Consider the following 16,435-nt stretch of genomic DNA (forward strand, 5'->3'; position numbering starts at 1 on the left):
ATCAGATTGTTTTTTGAACTCTCTTCCGCGAAAAATTACACTATTTTATACATCGACAAAACTCATAAACACTACTTTTTGTTATATTTAGGGACTTATTTACACATAGTTGGACCAAGTCTTTTTCATTTTATTTGAATAATAAGAAAATTGGAAATGTTCATAGTGTGTGAACAAACTTTTACCTGCTCAAAACACTTTCATACAAATTCAATTGTAAAGATATATTAGTACAACTTTTTTTTGTTAAAGAAATCGTAACAACTAGATGTTTCTTCGTAGTTTCTGAGACTCACTTTATATGACGCCATTTATTATACTATATAAATAGTTTTTCAAATATTTTCCAATATATTTATTTGGAAAATGTTGGAACTAAGGAATCATGTTTTTTTCTTAAAAAATAAACAAATATTCCAAACTCAAACTCAAAAAATATTATTCGCTTTGTACTGATTTTGCACTATTTTCCCTAAAAAAATCTCACACCATTAAAAGTATCTAAATCTCTTTCTACCAACAAAGAGTCATGTACGTTTTATTATTACATCTGCTTAAGTACCTCATAAGTAACTCCTTTTTCTTTTTAGCTATTAACGTGAGATTTTGTTCGCGCACCCAATAAAAAACTATATGAAATAATCAGCTATTTTTAAGATTACTTATTAAAATACAACCAATGTTTGCAAAATTCCTGAAGTTAAAGTTGTCTAACTTAAAAATATTTTTCTACTATAATTTAAATTGCGTCAGTTCAAACTTGATTTTTTTTTATTGATTTTGAACAAACTCCAAGAACTATCACATACTAGTACACATTTCTAGAAATCTAAATTTGCATGTTTGCGTTTTACAATTGTGAATAAGTTAGTCTATAAGATTTGTTATTTCTCTTGACGACATACAAAATTTCAACTACTTTCGAGAATCACTTAGACCTTTCTCTCAAGAGATCAGTCAGCTTTTAGAGGAAAGAAAGGAGGCCTTTCCTTGTAGAAATAATAATTTCTAAAGTATTTTTACAACATATGATTTTTCTTTCTATTTGTTTAAGTCTTCATGAGCAGAATATCAAACAAGCGATATTTTTTAAGGGTTTACGGTCAAATATTTATAGTCTAATACATATTTACTGAAGTATGAGTAAAAGCTACTATATTCTGTGAACCTGCACACAATATGTTGGATTTGCACCTATTACTATATCATGTACTATCATATATTAACTTAGGATCGTTGTAGGAACACATAAACGTCAAATCCTGATTATGTTGGAAAAAATACAATCACCATATTTGATGGGAGCTTTAACATATTACATACAGAGAAACTGTTTTCTAATATACTAGCAGTTCCTTGATCCTCCACCTGGTGTAGCATGAGAAAAAGATTACATCAGCTGGCTTGCTCCATCAAATTTTGTTAGATTAAAGTTACTTATGAAAGGGTTCCATAAGCCAGATAGTCCATAGACAACCTAAGTGGCTATTAGTTATAAAAGTTGGACTAGAATTAAGAATAAAGAGATGCTCGTTTTGCTTGAAAATATCTTAAGCCTTAGGAGATTGTGTAGCATGGGGGGACTGTGTGGCGTGAAAGCTAGCGCAGCTACCAGGATTCACAGTTGGTCGCGGTTGTTTCACCAGTGGAACCAATGACTGCACAACATCCGCCATCAGTGGCCTGTAATCAGCCTCCGGTTGTACACACATTGCAGCAATAGCAGCAACTTGAATAACTTCTTTCATTGAATACTGACCTTCCAGCGCTGGATCCATTATCTCTACAACTTTTTCCCTATCAGTGAGACGGGGCAATGCCTAACAGACAAATGGGAATAGGAAGAGGTCAGCTAGACCTTAAAAAATGTTTCTATTCACTAGCACGCGGCCTGGGGGCATTAGACAGAAGAATGAACATGGGATATATTATCTGAAATGTAGGATAGTATGCTTAAAACAATTACAAGAACCCACCCAAGAAACAAGAACGCCTTCGCCAGGAGATCTCTTCATATCAACTGGAACTCTGCCCGTCAACAACTCTAGGAGGACAACCCCATAACTGTAAACATCTGATTTGGTGGTCAAGTGCCCTGTTAATGCATATCTGCAATGGTTTAACGGAAGAGATTGACATTGCCACATTAAAATCTAAGATTTTAAGAGAAGACAACATCTCAACAATCACGCGTGGAACTGCTATAATCTACACAATTCACTAAATGAAGGGTTCTTACTCGGGAGCAACATATCCCTGTGTTCCCAAAACTCGGGTAGAGACATGACCACCAGCTTTATCAGATCCAAGCTTGGCCAATCCAAAGTCAGAAACTTTGGCATGGAAATTTTTGTCCAAAAGAATATTGCTACTTTTGAGATCTCTATGTATAACTGGGGGATTGACAATCTCATGGAGATATTCCAAGCCTTTAGCAGCCTCCAAAGCTATTTTCAACCGTGTCTTCCAATCCAACTTTGGACAAAAATTATTGGAACCTATTGATTGAAGTGTAAAACTTTCATTAATGAGTTGATGACTTCAAATGCAAAACTTGAACCAATATGAAAGAAGGTATAAGAACAGGGAAAGGCCATTTGGCACAACTTGGATCAGTACACAGTAAGCAGGAATTCCACATGGCAGTAGAGTTTAAGGAAAAGACTTGCTTTCTTTCAAGTTATAAACATATAAATTAGCATGTGGTTTTCTACACTGTAGAAAATAATCTCATTTACCAGTGAGGACAATGTAAATCATCACTCATTCATGCGTTGACAACATCCAAGGCATTGCAATTAAGAAAAAACATGATTTAGGTGACTCATCCAACATGTTTGTGTACTTTCACATGAAACAACAGTGAATTGTTGAGTTTAAAGGACCAAGAGGACTCTTAACTCAACCCCATCAAGGGAAGACTACCTAAGCATGCTATATGGTTATAAGGAAAGATTCAAACAGTCAACTTATGTCCGTGGTATTCAAAGTCATAGCATCACAAGTTGCAGAAATAATTGGCTATTGCTCAATGAATTCTTGTATGCAAATAAAGGAGATCAAACAGCCATGATAATATCTATCAGATTAGGAACTGCCTTTTCAAAAAAAAAAAAACAGTGAGCAATGCTCTTTCTAAACTAACGTAGAGACAATATACATTGAACTTGCTTTCTCAGGTTGGAAATTCACTATTTTTCCATGTTCTACTTATCGGTATCAACTTCTTATGTAATATGGTGTCTTACTGCATTAAGAAAGACCGTTTATCTGAACAATGTCTTACCCCATTATTTTCTCCTGATGAGTTACCGGCCAAGTGTAACTCAGCCAATATGACAAACTTCATATGTCTAAGAATGTCTTTTGATGGGGATATCCATTCATCACTGCCATATCTGTAAAGTATTTTTCCACGTTGGCTTTTTGAGGGGAAAGGAGAGAGGACAGGGAACTGGGGTGCTTGAGGGAGAAAAGAGTATGGCATAAAAAGGACTTCAAAGATTCAGGTGAAAAGGAACACATTGCAGCACCATACTAGCAATTGATAATTATGCAAACGCTGCTACTAGATTCAAAAAATGCCCAAAGCAATATACAACTAAAAACCACTTCATACCTTTGATTGGATACAAGTGCTCCTGCAAACCACCATTTGCCATGAACTCATAAACAAGCAATTTATGGCTGCTTTCTGAACAATAGCCAATCAATGACAACAAATATGGTGAGCGCAAGCGGCATAGCAACTCCACCTGATATTTGATGACAGCAATTGATCACCAAAGTAAAGGAGAGGCAATAAAACAACACGTAAAAGAATAATCAGAGTCCTTTAACTCTTCTTGGTGTTTCAAAAAGGGTTCACTGAAACTCTGTACTTTGTAACTGTTTGACACATAGGTTGAAAAAACTTAGAAAATCATATAACAATGGAAGGGGCTTTGTTGAGATTGTGTAACTTGTGTTTGTTTGATTCACAATCGCAATTTGCTTTATATGTGATTACATCCTAACATGAAATCTTTCAAAGATCAGGACATTTGTGTATTTGTTTTTTTGCTAATGACAACAATATCACGTCTTCTTTTGGATTATATTGAATTAATATTTGCAATTACTTAGTACAACTTGTTTTGTAGGTAAATTAAACCAACACATTTATGGCTGTAATCAACCTAACAATTAGTTTTACCGAATGCTTCAAAACATGAATTAAGATATATTTCAAACTAAAATTCACGAAATTATACATGTAACTTAATATCTCAGAACTTATGAACCTTCTATTGAATATATGTGATGCAATATACAAATTATAAATTTCACACAAAACAAGTCTTAACGATGCCCTTTAATTGAATTTAGGTTAGAACTGAAACCCTTAAGAATTTCACTTGATAGCATTTAAGCTCTTGTGATAACGATTACACAAATTTTAAAACAAAATCCAACAAAGTGCTTAACGTCGTTTTAGACTCAACAAACCCTATAACTTTCTGTTTGTTTTCCATTTGGATTTAACAAAAGGTTGATTGAGACTTTTGCAGATGAAAATTTAAGGGTTGAGGAAATATTTTTCCCTTTCGACATTATGGACTTGACTATGAGCCCGTTTGGATGGGCTTAAAAAAAGTAACTTTTATGTATGAAGTGCTTTTAGAACTTTAAAGTGCTGAAAGTTATTTTTATAAATAAGCAGTTGAGTGTTTGGATAAAAGTGCTTAAATGAGGAAAATTATGTGAATTTTAGGGTTAAAAGAATAAAAAGGGTAATTTGGGAATTTAGTTAAAATATAAGGGATATAAAAGTAATTTCCATGGTCAAAGAAAATGACTTTAAGCACTTAGAAAAAAAAAAGTTAGGAATCCTAACTTTTCATTTTTGACTGAATTTAAGAACTTTCTGGCTTAAAGTTAGCATTAGGCAAACACGTCCAAAAGCTGAAAAGGGGCTTTAAGTTGGTTTTGACCAACTTAAAGCCAATCCAAACGTTCTCTATATTGTGTAGGAAAAGTATTGACTTGATATCTTACCTCTACTTTGAATTCTTCCTCCCCCTGTTTTCCAGCCTTATCCATCAGCTTAATTGCAACCTTCCTCCCATCTTGAAGTACTCCTCTGTACACTGACCCGAAAGCACCATGTCCAATCACATTAGATTTTCCAAATCCGCCAGTAGCTGAATGCAGATGCTTAAATGTGAAAACCTGAAGTCCCTTCTCTGCAATAACTTTCAGATTGGAAAAACTGTTGCCCTTGTCCTCACAAGCAGTACTCTCCGTATCTGGACGGAGTAACAAAAATGTATCAAGAATTTAGTTTTCCAGAAACATGAACTGACAAAGAGGAAAACACAATGCAAAAGGTGTAAAATTGAGCCTTAGGAAGCACTTTCTATGTAACACAAGCAAAACAGTTTGTGCTAGTTTTATAAACAATTTCTAGAGCAGTGTCCAGGTTGAAAAACTTGTGCATTAAGAAGCATTTTCTCGGTATAACAAGCCGGAAGATTAGTGCTAATTCTATTAACAACTACTAAAGCACAGAGAGCAGGGTGTAAATTTGTGCATTAGGAAGCATTTTCTCAGTAAAACAAGTAAGACAGTTAGTGCTGATCTTATCAACTACAATTAAGGCTCAATTCCAAACTAGGCAAGGTCAGTTAGACAAATCTTCTCCTTTAAGGAGCTGAAACTCTTCAAATAAGTAGCTTCTTGACTTCTTCCAGTCATTAAGGCATTTCACTCAGAATTTCAACATCCTGTAACCAACATTGAATCTTTTCCATTTGTCATAGTGACAATGCAAGTTTCTTTTCTTTTCCTAAAAAAGAAAAAAAACTGACCCCCCACCCCCTCCATCCAACCCACCCTTCCCTTTCTTCTTTTCCCCTTTAGCTCAGTGCAATCCCCTCTTGACCCATATCTTCATAAATATCAAAACTTTCTGCAATACATTCAAGAACCCCAAAGCCACAACTCAAAAATATGTATTGCAATCCTTTCCATTTTTCACAATGACAATGTGTGTTTCTTATTTTCTTTTCCTTAAAAGGAAAAAACTGCCCCCCCCCCCCCCATTCTTCTTTTCCCCCTTAGCTTAGTGCAATCTCCTTTCAACCCTTATCTTCATAAACATCAAAGCTATCTGCAATACATTCAAGAACCCCAAAGCCACGACTCAAAAGTATGTAATGACAAGATGTGTTTCTTCTCTTCTTTTCCTAAAAAGGGAAAAAACTGACCCCCACCCCACCCCCTTTCTTCTTTTCCCCTTTCAACTCATATCTTCATAAAGATCAAAACTTTCTACAACACATTCAAGAACCCCAAAGCCACAACTCAACAGATGTACCTAACTCTTGAAATACTTGTAACCAACTTACAGAAATTGTAAAGACAGTACTTACAAGTGCGGTTCTTGAAACGCTTAGCAACTTTGTTACGGATATAACAATAGTAGCTAAAAGCAACAAACAAAGAAGCAACGGCAAGAGAAGCAAAGACCAGTATAGTGACTCCAATGGCCCTTTCTTTCTTATGGTACTCATCATTTTCTGCTTCCATTGGTGCTAGCAAAAAAGAGTAGACACCCAAAGAGGGTTATAGAAAAGCCATTGGAGAGAGAAGTTTAACTACTCTACTACTCCTGTGATTTTGACAAGACTAAATGGGACTGTGTCACTAAACAGTCTTTTTCTTCTCTCTCTCTCCTCTCTGATTTCTGAATTTTCCCAGGTTTGCATTTGTCTTCTTTTGTGCTCTGCGCGCGGGGAACAGTGTAAAAAAAAAAAAGGGACAATTCTTTTTTGCTTATAAGTCCCTAGACTCATTGTGGCTCTAGAAAAGAATGTTTGTCTTTTTTCTTACTAGAAAGAAAAAAGAAATAAATGGTCAAAATTATTGGATTTTTTTGGAGTTTATATCTCAACGATTTTTTTATTTTTTTCATGTATCAACTTTCATCATCTATATATTAAAACATACATTAATTAATCATTAACTCAATAAAAAAATGTATTTCCTCTAAATTTGTTATTCACCACCTTATTAATTAATGAGATAGTATGAATATTTGTATTTTGAAATAAGTTATATCGATATTACTATTTCACCTAAAAGTTATGTTGACTTATCTAATACTAATTATTAATCCAGATATAAGTTATTTTAGACTCTATAACTAAACAAGAGATTAAAGGGTCATTTAGTGTGAAAGATAATACCAAATAATTTTGCAATTAAATTTTGGTGTCGCTTAATTTGTTCTTTGGTTGTCAAGTTTGGAATAACTTATTTCGAAATTAATAATTAATACTTGGATAAGTTATCGCTTCCATGGGTGGTATAGTAATCTCGGGATAAAATAGGTAAAATGACCAAAATATTTCTTTAAACCTTTTTTATACATTACTTTCACATTTTTGTATATTTACATTATTTTTATGATAATTCTTCAATTTTTCTATTAAAACATTACATTATATAAATATAATTTCTATTTATGAATTCATTTGGCTAATTCTTATGTTTATTTATCTTTTGATTTTTCTACTATTGAATTTCATATTTTTAATTATATATTATTTTAGTCACTTGAAAGCTTGTATTTTATATATCAATTAAAAAAATATAGCTTTAATATTTTACAATTTAAGAGCAATATGTGCTTAAATGAAGTTATATAAATAATAAATTATTATTTTTTACTTAGACAATCTTAAGATGGAAGTTCTATTTAAGCTAAATGAGATGAAAATTTTAGTTTTAAATACAATCGGTATCATCATGGGAATGCACACACAAATTTTTTTAAGCTAAATAAGATGAAAGATTTATTTTTAAGAATGAATAACTAAAAAATTTTTAAAAAAAATATAAAAAACTACATAAAGTAAAGGCAATTTTTATAAATAAACAACTTGTTCTTAAAATCTATATCATGCATATTATTTTTAAGATTCAACAAACCAAACAATCAATAAAAAATAATCTCATCATAACTTATATTCAAAACAAAGAAAAATGTTACTCAAAATTTATCCAATATTAACTCTCCTTCCCCTTAATTTTATTAGTTTTGTTTGTGTTTTCACAATTATTCCATCAGTTAATAATTATTTATGTCTCAGTCACGAGTTAATTGAAGTTGAGTGTACGAAATATTTATATCAATCCATTTAAAGTATGATATTTAGGTAAACAAAGTTTGTTCAGAATATACTTTTGTGGTCGGACTCTTCTTCGAATTCTGCACATAGCAAAAACTTTATTGCATCGGACTATCCTTTTTAAAGTTTGTTCAGATGTTATTGTCACTAGCTATATTCTTGAGTCATTGTCTTTCGTCCGGTAGCAACATATTTGTTTTGACCCATTTATTTGAATTTCTAATTTTTTACCATGCTTTCCAGAGTACGATGACATGGATTGTAGTAAAATATTATTATGTATTTTTAAAAAAAGAGATGGACAGTGTAAAAGATGACCAATAATAATTGCAAGATGAAAGTTCCTTTTGAAAAATACGAAATCAAAAAAGGATGCTTGTTAAAAAGAACTAATGTTCTTGATAACGAAATCTATTGAATTTTTCAATAACTAATCTTATTATTCATCAAACAATGATATCATTTCATTATAGTTTTGTTATGTATCTTTTTTCCTTTTTTAAAGCAGTGGTTGTTTGGATATAAAAATGGGCAAACAACATAAATTTCATTTGTTTAGAATCTAGTTACGTACCTTTCAGAATTTTCAAAATTACAATTCATGCCAAATTTGAATACATAGGGTCAAAATTAGGTATAATTTATTCCATATATACTGTATCAAAGTAGATTCTTATAGGGGTGGGCATTCGGTATTCGGTTCGGTATTTTCAAAATTTAGATTCGATAATTCGGTAATCGGTAATTCAAAGTATATACCAAATACCGAACTTTCAAACTTCGGTTCGGTAATTCGGTAATCGGTAAATAAAAATTCGGTTCGGTACGGTATTCGGTAATACCCAAATTTCTGCATCTTATAAGATCAACACAAATGCAAGCACTTTTTTTTACAAGATAAGTAGCCACAAAACCATCTTAAATGCAACTTGTTAATGTTTCAATAACAAAAAAATCTCAGATATCCTCTACATAACAAAAATGCAACTTGTTAATGTTTCAATAAAGTAAAATCACACGAGAATACTAATGCACTATCATACAGTGCGACATCCAGGAAAACTGTGAAGTATCACTGGCCTATACAATTTGAAATTTGGTGGGGAAAAAATATCAGGCAATATCTAGTTTTCAACGCACAACTATCAAGAAAAAACTGATAATTAGAATCTTTGTTTTCTTTTTCATGATGATGTTGTCTCCACAAGAATGATACTTAGATACTGATGAACTAGAAATTGAATAGAAAAAACTGATCCGGATCAATTAAAAGATCTATGTGAAAAGAAAATGTAGAACTTTTATAGTGATGATGTCTTACCAAATCAATGAACAGAAGTGATAAATGGAAATAATAATGCAATTGAAAGGTCAAGTGGCCAGTGATACTTCATCAGTTTCCATGGCCCATGGCCGCTTGCAGGTTGCTGTTCGTCGTTGCAGCTTGTTCGGTGTGTTCGTCGAAGTTGCTGTTGCAGCGGTGGAGAGGAAGAGGAAGAAGAATCAGGGGCTGCTGATGGTGGATCAACGTGGGCTTTTGTTCATCGTGCGAGCTCAGAGCTCGCTGTTCGCCGGTGACGGATGGTTGCTGCTGTCTTCTCTGGACAGCGGCTCGCGCGGAGAGGAGACGGCGAAGGTTGGTGGTTCTTGACGGGCGGCGAGCAGCGTGTGAGGGAGAGGGTCCGCCGGAGAAGGAAGTGAGGCAGTGGAGGATACAAATCTACAATGGCAGTGTGAGTTTTTTTGTTGGAGAGACAGGAGCCGTTTGGAAGTGAGAAGTGAGAAGTAGAGAAAATGAGAAACAGAAAGAAAGAATGAAAGTTAACCCTAGCCCTAAATGGATTTTTGTTGTAATGTTGTTGGAGTGGGCTGTTGGGTTATTGGGTTAGGGATTTGGGCTGCCTTAAAATAATTTCTAAAGGGCTTAGGCCCAACAGACATACAATAGTGGACTAGTGGTCTACTAGCCATATTAATTACGGTATTCGGTATTTACCGAACTACCGAACGGGAAAAAAATAAATACCGAAACCGAAACCAAAATACCGAAATTATGGACTTTTGGTACCGATTACCGAACCGAATTACCGAATACCGAATACCGAAATACCGAAATAGCCGGTTCAGTTCGGTAATTCGGTTTTCGGTATTTTATGCCCAGCCCTACATTCTTATGTATCTCGAATACACTAATTATCTCGCTTATATCTCTCCCTATGTATTTGTATTTCAAAATATATTTGGTATTTGATATACATATATCTAATGTGATTCATATGTATTCAGGATACAGTCACTCTCTCACTCGCTTCCCTCCTATTTCACTCGTCTCTCTCTATGTATTTATATTTCGAGTGTATCTGCTAATAAAAATATACATATTTAGGTGTATCTGATATGAAATTATTAAACACAATATATAATTATTTCAAAATATAAGGAGAATATTTGCGTAATTATGTAATTTTTCCTATAAAAAGTTCTGAAAATTTGGAAAAGAAAAAAGCTTAAGGCAGCAAAAGTAGCCATGGCAAGAGAGGCAAAACTGTGACTGCAGTGAATCTCAATTCCTTTTGTTCAAGCTTAATGTCCTTTATCTTTCTAATCCAAAAACCTTTTCTCTAGTAATAACAAACTCACAGTAAGAATCAGGCAGATGTGGAGCAAAAGCAACGCGTATAAACCTCCGAGTTTGTGTACTAAAACAATCATCATCCCCTTGAGCAATTCTCTCTTCTTGCCTCGACAAGAATAATCTTGTATTAACACAATTTGCCCATGACAACCCCAAAGCAGCACATACTTTCCTCTCAGATGTATACAAACAAGTTGAATTCCCAATCCTTAACCCATCTGAATCATTCATTACATCAACAACCTGATTAATCACCACTACAGCCAACCCAAAACATCTAGCTTGCTCCTTCAATTTGCTCGAAATCCTAAAGAACAAACCCGATCTCTGTTTAAGATCACGAGGGTTGTTTTCAAATTCGAATCGAAACAAAGCCGCAACAGAGTCAATTACAATTAGCTTAATTGGGGGAGAGGAAGGTGAGTCGTGCCGGGAGGATAATAATGAGTCTAGTTGGGACAATACGTCGAACAGTTGGTGAGCAGAGTGAAGAGGGTGGGTTAGAATTTTATCTAAGGGGTTGTGGAGAGTGGGAAAAGAGGAGGAGAGTTGGTGAAGGCGTCGGACAGGAAAGGGTGATTCGGAGTAGAGGTATAAGGAGGAGCCGGAGAGGCCGCCGAGTGAAACGGGAAGCTGAGCGGAGAGGAGGAGCTGGAGGGAGATTTGGGTCTTGCCGCATCCACTTTCGGCAACTAATTCGGTTATTGAATTGCAAGGAATGCCGCCGCCGAGAAAGCGGTCGAGAACCGGGCAGCCGACGGTGCATTTCTGGGTGTGAATGGGGCTAAGGCGCTGAAGGAGATCCTCAGGTTTCATCAAATGCGGGCTTCTTGACTGGTACATTTGGAGGCTCAACTAAATGTGGAATTTGAAACTTTAGGAAAGGCGCCAATCACAAATGATTTGATTGATAAATGTTTTTTTTGATAAATTTATTTATTATTCTCATTAATCAATTTTTTTGTCCAGATATTAATATTAGTTTCTAAAATTTTAGTTATTAATTAATTCATAAAATTAATTTAAATTTTTAAAAAGTATTCGAAAATGACTTGTTCTTTCAAACAATTATTTCCTCCCAACAGACATCATACATGTTTAGAGCAAGTGAGTTTGCACCTTTTCAACATGATCGTTGGATATAATTAGTGAAGTTTAATTTTCCCTCAATTTTTACATCGAATTTACTTTTTCTTCCGCATATATATTCTTATAATAAATTGAGTCTTTCTGTGATTAGTTATTGACTTTTGAGTTTGGTGAAGTTATTAAAATTTGAGGTATAACTCCTTTTTTAACATGTATATTCGTTTTATCCTTAGTTGGAAACAATTCATCATATCGGGTACATCAAGAAAATTAAATTCTTCAAGAACACACAATGAATTTTATAGTTTCTATTATTTCTTTTCGTCTTGAAGAATTTCCGTTTTATTATACTTTTCAGTTTAATTCATATTTCTAATTTACTGTTTTTGAACAGTAAGTAACAACAATGACATGTCTAATTACCTTTTTAAAATACATCTTCGAGTTTCTATCTCTCCATGAACTTACAATCACCAACCTCTCTTACTTCCTTCGACCTATCTCTACTTCTCTATGAACCCATAACAATCAACATCTCTTACTTCGTCATTAAAATATTTATACATTTCTTTTTCACATATTTAAATAATATTAATTTTATTTTTTTATTTATTCACTACGAAGGTCACTGTTATTTTATCTCAAATATCTTCATTCTTAAAAGTTTCAAGCGATGGCTCTATACAGTAATTAGTAGGATTTTAATGCTAATATCGAACACAGAAAAAGAAGAAGAAAAAAAAAAAGGTATGTAATATTATAATAGGAGCAGTCCTCCGGCACGTTCTCAACCATACATTTACACCTTTTTGGTCCAATCATTTTCTTTTTAATCACATGTTATATAAACTCCCGATTAATTTAAATTAACAAAGACAATTACAGGGTGGTTTCCCTGTCCAATCAACTAACAAAATCCCACTCTAATCGTGGAAAAAGTATTAAGATTAGTCATAATTACTCATCAATTTGATTAAAGTATTCATAAATCCCTTTGTCATTAGCCTTTCAATCCAAATTCTCCACCAGTCTTATCTACATTTCTTCTTTTACACAACAAAAATGGGGACAGAACCAACATGGTATGAATTACTAAGAAGCAACGACTGGCAAGGTCTTCTTGAACCATTACACCTCAATCTCCGGCGACTCATACTCCGGTGCGGCGACTTCTGTCAAGCAACTTTTGACACCTTCAACAATGACGAATACTCCAAGTACTGCGGCAGTAGTCGATACGGCAAAACTTCATTTTTTCACAAAGTCATGTTCAAATCCGCCTCTGAATTTACCAAATCTCCAGCTTCCTTTACGCTACTGCTCGTGTTGGTGCCCATAAAGCCCTTTTCCTCCACTCTCTTTCTCGTGAATCCAATTGGATCGGATATATAGCTATAACGAACGACGAAATCAGCGAACAACTGGGTCGTCGGGAAATTTACATTGCGTTTCGTGGAACAACGAGGAATTGTGAATGGGTCAATGTTCTAAGTGCCTGACCCGAATCCGCTGAACCTCTACTCCATCCCAAATCGCTAAATCAAGCTGACCCAGATGACGATAATGGCGGAAGTAACAGTAATGATGACGGTAATGCCCCTAAAGTGATGAATGGGTGGCTGAAGATTTACGTTTCCAGTGATCCAAATTCGCCACTTACGAGATTAAGTGCTAGAGCACAGCTACAAATAATGATTGAAGATTTAAGAGATCGGTATAAAGATGAGAATCTGAGTATAACTTTTACTGGGCACAGTTTAGGAGCAAGTTTATCAATTTTAGCAGCTTTTGATCTTGTTGAAAATGGGGTTATTGATTTCGGTAGTCCACAGGTAGGAAACAAGGCATTCAGCGAAAAGCTGAAAGAATTTGCAAATCTGAAAATTCTCCATGTTAAGAACAAAATTGATGTGATAACTCTTTATCCAAGTTCTTTATTGGGGTATGTTAATTCAGGGATTGAGCTAGTAATCGACACCAGAAAATCCCCAAGTTTGAAGGACTCAAAAAATCCAAGTGACTGGCATAATTTGCAGGTAAGAATGTAAAAATGAGCAGGTTGAATTGAATCAAAATGGATTGTGTTGATATATAAGCGGTGCAGTCAAAATGGTTGAAATGAGCTATACTTCTTCTTGGATCAATTTGGGCTATATATTAACTCAGATTTTAAATGATTTGAATTGAACAGGTCAAAATAGATTGAACTATTAAATGACCATATCATATTTTTATGAGATAATTTTGCATGTTGTAGCTGGTTGGAATGGGGACAATGGAGAATTTGAGATGAAAGGTGAAGAGAAGTTTGGCTTTAGTGAACAAGTCAAGTTCAATATTGAAAGATGAGATATTGATTCCAGGATCATGGTGGGTTGAGAAGAATAGAGGAGTGGTTCTTGATGAAGATGGAGAATGGATTCTTGCACCACCATCAGATGAGGACATTCCAATCCCTGAGTACTGACTTCTTGATAGCCTGTTTAGTCAAATTTTTGAAATGTTGAAAAGTGTTTTTCTAGTTTAAACAAATATTTATTTTTAAAAGTTGAAGCGTGTCAGATTTTTAGGGCGGGGGGGAATTAAAAATTTGTTTGATTTTAAAGTTCAAATTTGAATATTTGAAATTGTGAATTTTGGATATGAACTTCCGTTCGGACATGTATTTATTTGTGAAAAAAATTAATGTTTTAGGAGTAGAAATTTTTCTCTCAAAACTTATTTGAGTCGATCTTTGAAAATTTGAAAATATCTTAAAGACAAACTTTTAAAATTTGATCTAAAATTTATGATCAAATGCTAGCTAAGTATTTTTAAGTAATAACATTATTTTTCAGAACTTTTAAAAAAGTACTTCCTCTGCTTCTAATGAAGTAGGAGCTGCACAGAGAAATTGCAACCACAACTCAAGGTACGAGTAGCATTTCTGAGTATTTTACGAAGTTACGTTTACTGTGTGCTGAGTTTGATAGCTTGGCCCCTTTTCTTGGATGCAATTGCGAGAAATCATGCGATTTCGAGGAGTTTATGAAGAGACAAGTTGCTGCAATTTTTAATGGGACTGAATGAATCATATGAATAATCTCGGGGTCAGATTTTGATGTTAGTTCCACTCCCATCCATTAACCAAGCCTACTCTATGATGATTGAACGAGAAAGTCAAAGAGTTATGGTTAATGTGACTGGATCATCTATGACCGGAGAAATAACAGCTCTCATGACAAGTCGAGGAGAAAATTTTAATAGATTCAAGAAGAATATGGATGTGCAATGTGATTATTGCAAGTTAAAAGGTCATCTAAAGATGGATTGCTATAGGTTGCATGGTTATCCTCCAGATTACAAATTTAAAAGGAAACCAAATACTACCAACACTATTCATACACGTGATGGAGATCTTAGAAATAATGGATACCAAGTACGAAGAGAAGAACCTAGAGGAAAAGCATATAATGTGAAGGAAGAGGTTTCTAAATTGCCAGAAGGAATCAGAGGCAAAACACCTAACAATGAGGTCTATAGAGGAGCAGCTCTACCTCACGATTCTCAGGGTAATTACAATCAGTTGATGAAGTTATTAGAGGATCCTTATCGCTACAATCGATTGATGCAATTTTTGGACAAGGAACGGCAAGGGGAAACCTCTTCAGCAAGCATAGGAAAATTGTCAATTGTAGAACCTCTTAATATAGAAGGTAACATTCTTGCATCCAATGTGATTGCAAATGAGGAATCAAGTACTGTTTCGGTATCTTGTGTAAAAGATAAAAGGGAGGATTGGATAGTAGACAGTGGAGCTACAAATCATATGACATCTAATAAAGAGTTGTTGCAAGAAAAATATACTGTTGTTAGTGATAAAAAGGTCCATCTACCTAATGGTGAAGTAGTAAGTGTAACTCATACTGGAAGTTGCAAAATAATTGATGGTCAAATTATAAGCAATGTGCTGTATATACCTGACTTTAGATATAATCTATTATCAATCGCCAAGATAACCAGGGAGTCATGTTGTTGAGTCAATTTTTTCCTTGAATTTTGCATATTCTGGGACCTCTCAAATGAGAATGTATTGGAGATTGGTAGAGAAAAGAAAGGTCTTTATTTGTTGAAGCACAGAATAAAAAGAACACAAGACAAGAAGCAACTGCTCAAAGGATTGATTGCTACAAAGAATACAGTAGATTTTATGTTGTGGCATAGAAGAATGGGCCATGCCTCTGTTGGTGCAATGCAGAAGCTACTAGATATTGATCATGGTGATTGCAAACAAGTTTTAGATAAGTGTGAATTGTGTCCTCTTGCTAAACATACTAGAATGCCTTTTCTTGTTCATGACACTAAGTCTTTTACTGTCTTTGATTTGATGTATTTGGATGTATGGGGTCATTTTCATGTTCAAACTATTGATGGATATAGATTGTTTTTGACTATTGTTGATGATCATTCACGTATGACCTGGATATATTTGCTCAAACTTAAAAGTGATGTTGTAGTAGTGCTTCGAAACTTTATATAGTTGATCCAAACTCAGTTC

General features: G+C 34.3%; 2 protein-coding genes and 1 pseudogene across 2 annotated transcripts; 1 reads left to right on the plus strand and 2 right to left on the minus strand.

Annotated features, from left to right (window-relative positions):
• Window positions 1-1,256: 1,256 nt before the first annotated feature.
• Window positions 1,257-6,722, minus strand: LOC129891907 (probable serine/threonine-protein kinase PBL7). The gene is made up of 6 exons (XM_055967389.1): window positions 6,414-6,722; window positions 5,038-5,288; window positions 3,620-3,755; window positions 2,240-2,498; window positions 1,977-2,109; window positions 1,257-1,820 (listed from the first exon to the last, which is right to left on the minus strand). The coding sequence occupies exons 1-6, from the start codon at window positions 6,568-6,570 to the stop codon at window positions 1,551-1,553; spliced, it is 1,206 nt and encodes a 401-aa protein (XP_055823364.1). The 5' UTR covers window positions 6,571-6,722; the 3' UTR covers window positions 1,257-1,550.
• A 3,766-nt stretch (window positions 6,723-10,488) lies between these two features.
• On the minus strand, window positions 10,489-11,692 carry LOC129891909 (DNA repair protein XRCC3 homolog). The gene has a single exon (XM_055967390.1). The coding sequence runs from the start codon at window positions 11,650-11,652 to the stop codon at window positions 10,768-10,770; it is 885 nt and encodes a 294-aa protein (XP_055823365.1). The 5' UTR covers window positions 11,653-11,692; the 3' UTR covers window positions 10,489-10,767.
• Window positions 11,693-12,716: 1,024 nt separating this feature from the next.
• LOC129891910 (phospholipase A1-IIdelta-like) lies at window positions 12,717-14,651 on the plus strand (annotated as a pseudogene).
• Window positions 14,652-16,435: the final 1,784 nt, after the last annotated feature.

This window comes from Solanum dulcamara, chromosome 6 (assembly GCF_947179165.1).
Source record: "Solanum dulcamara chromosome 6, daSolDulc1.2, whole genome shotgun sequence".
Classification (NCBI taxonomy): Eukaryota; Viridiplantae; Streptophyta; class Magnoliopsida; order Solanales; family Solanaceae; genus Solanum; species Solanum dulcamara.

Bases quoted from the DNA above. Each gene is read 5' to 3' on its own strand.
- LOC129891909 (XM_055967390.1), bottom strand. From the start codon at position 11,652: ATGTACCAGTCAAGAAGCCCGCATTTGATGAAACCTGAGGATCTCCTT.
- LOC129891907 (XM_055967389.1), bottom strand. From the start codon at position 6,570: ATGGAAGCAGAAAATGATGAGTACCATAAGAAAGAAAGGGCCATTGGA. The intron at 3,756-5,037 runs GTAAGATATCAA...ATCAAATATCAG, and splicing joins AGGAAGAATTCAAAGTAGAG to GTGGAGTTGCTATGCCGCTT. The intron at 1,821-1,976 runs GTGGGTTCTTGT...TTTGTCTGTTAG, and splicing joins AAGGCGTTCTTGTTTCTTGG to GCATTGCCCCGTCTCACTGA.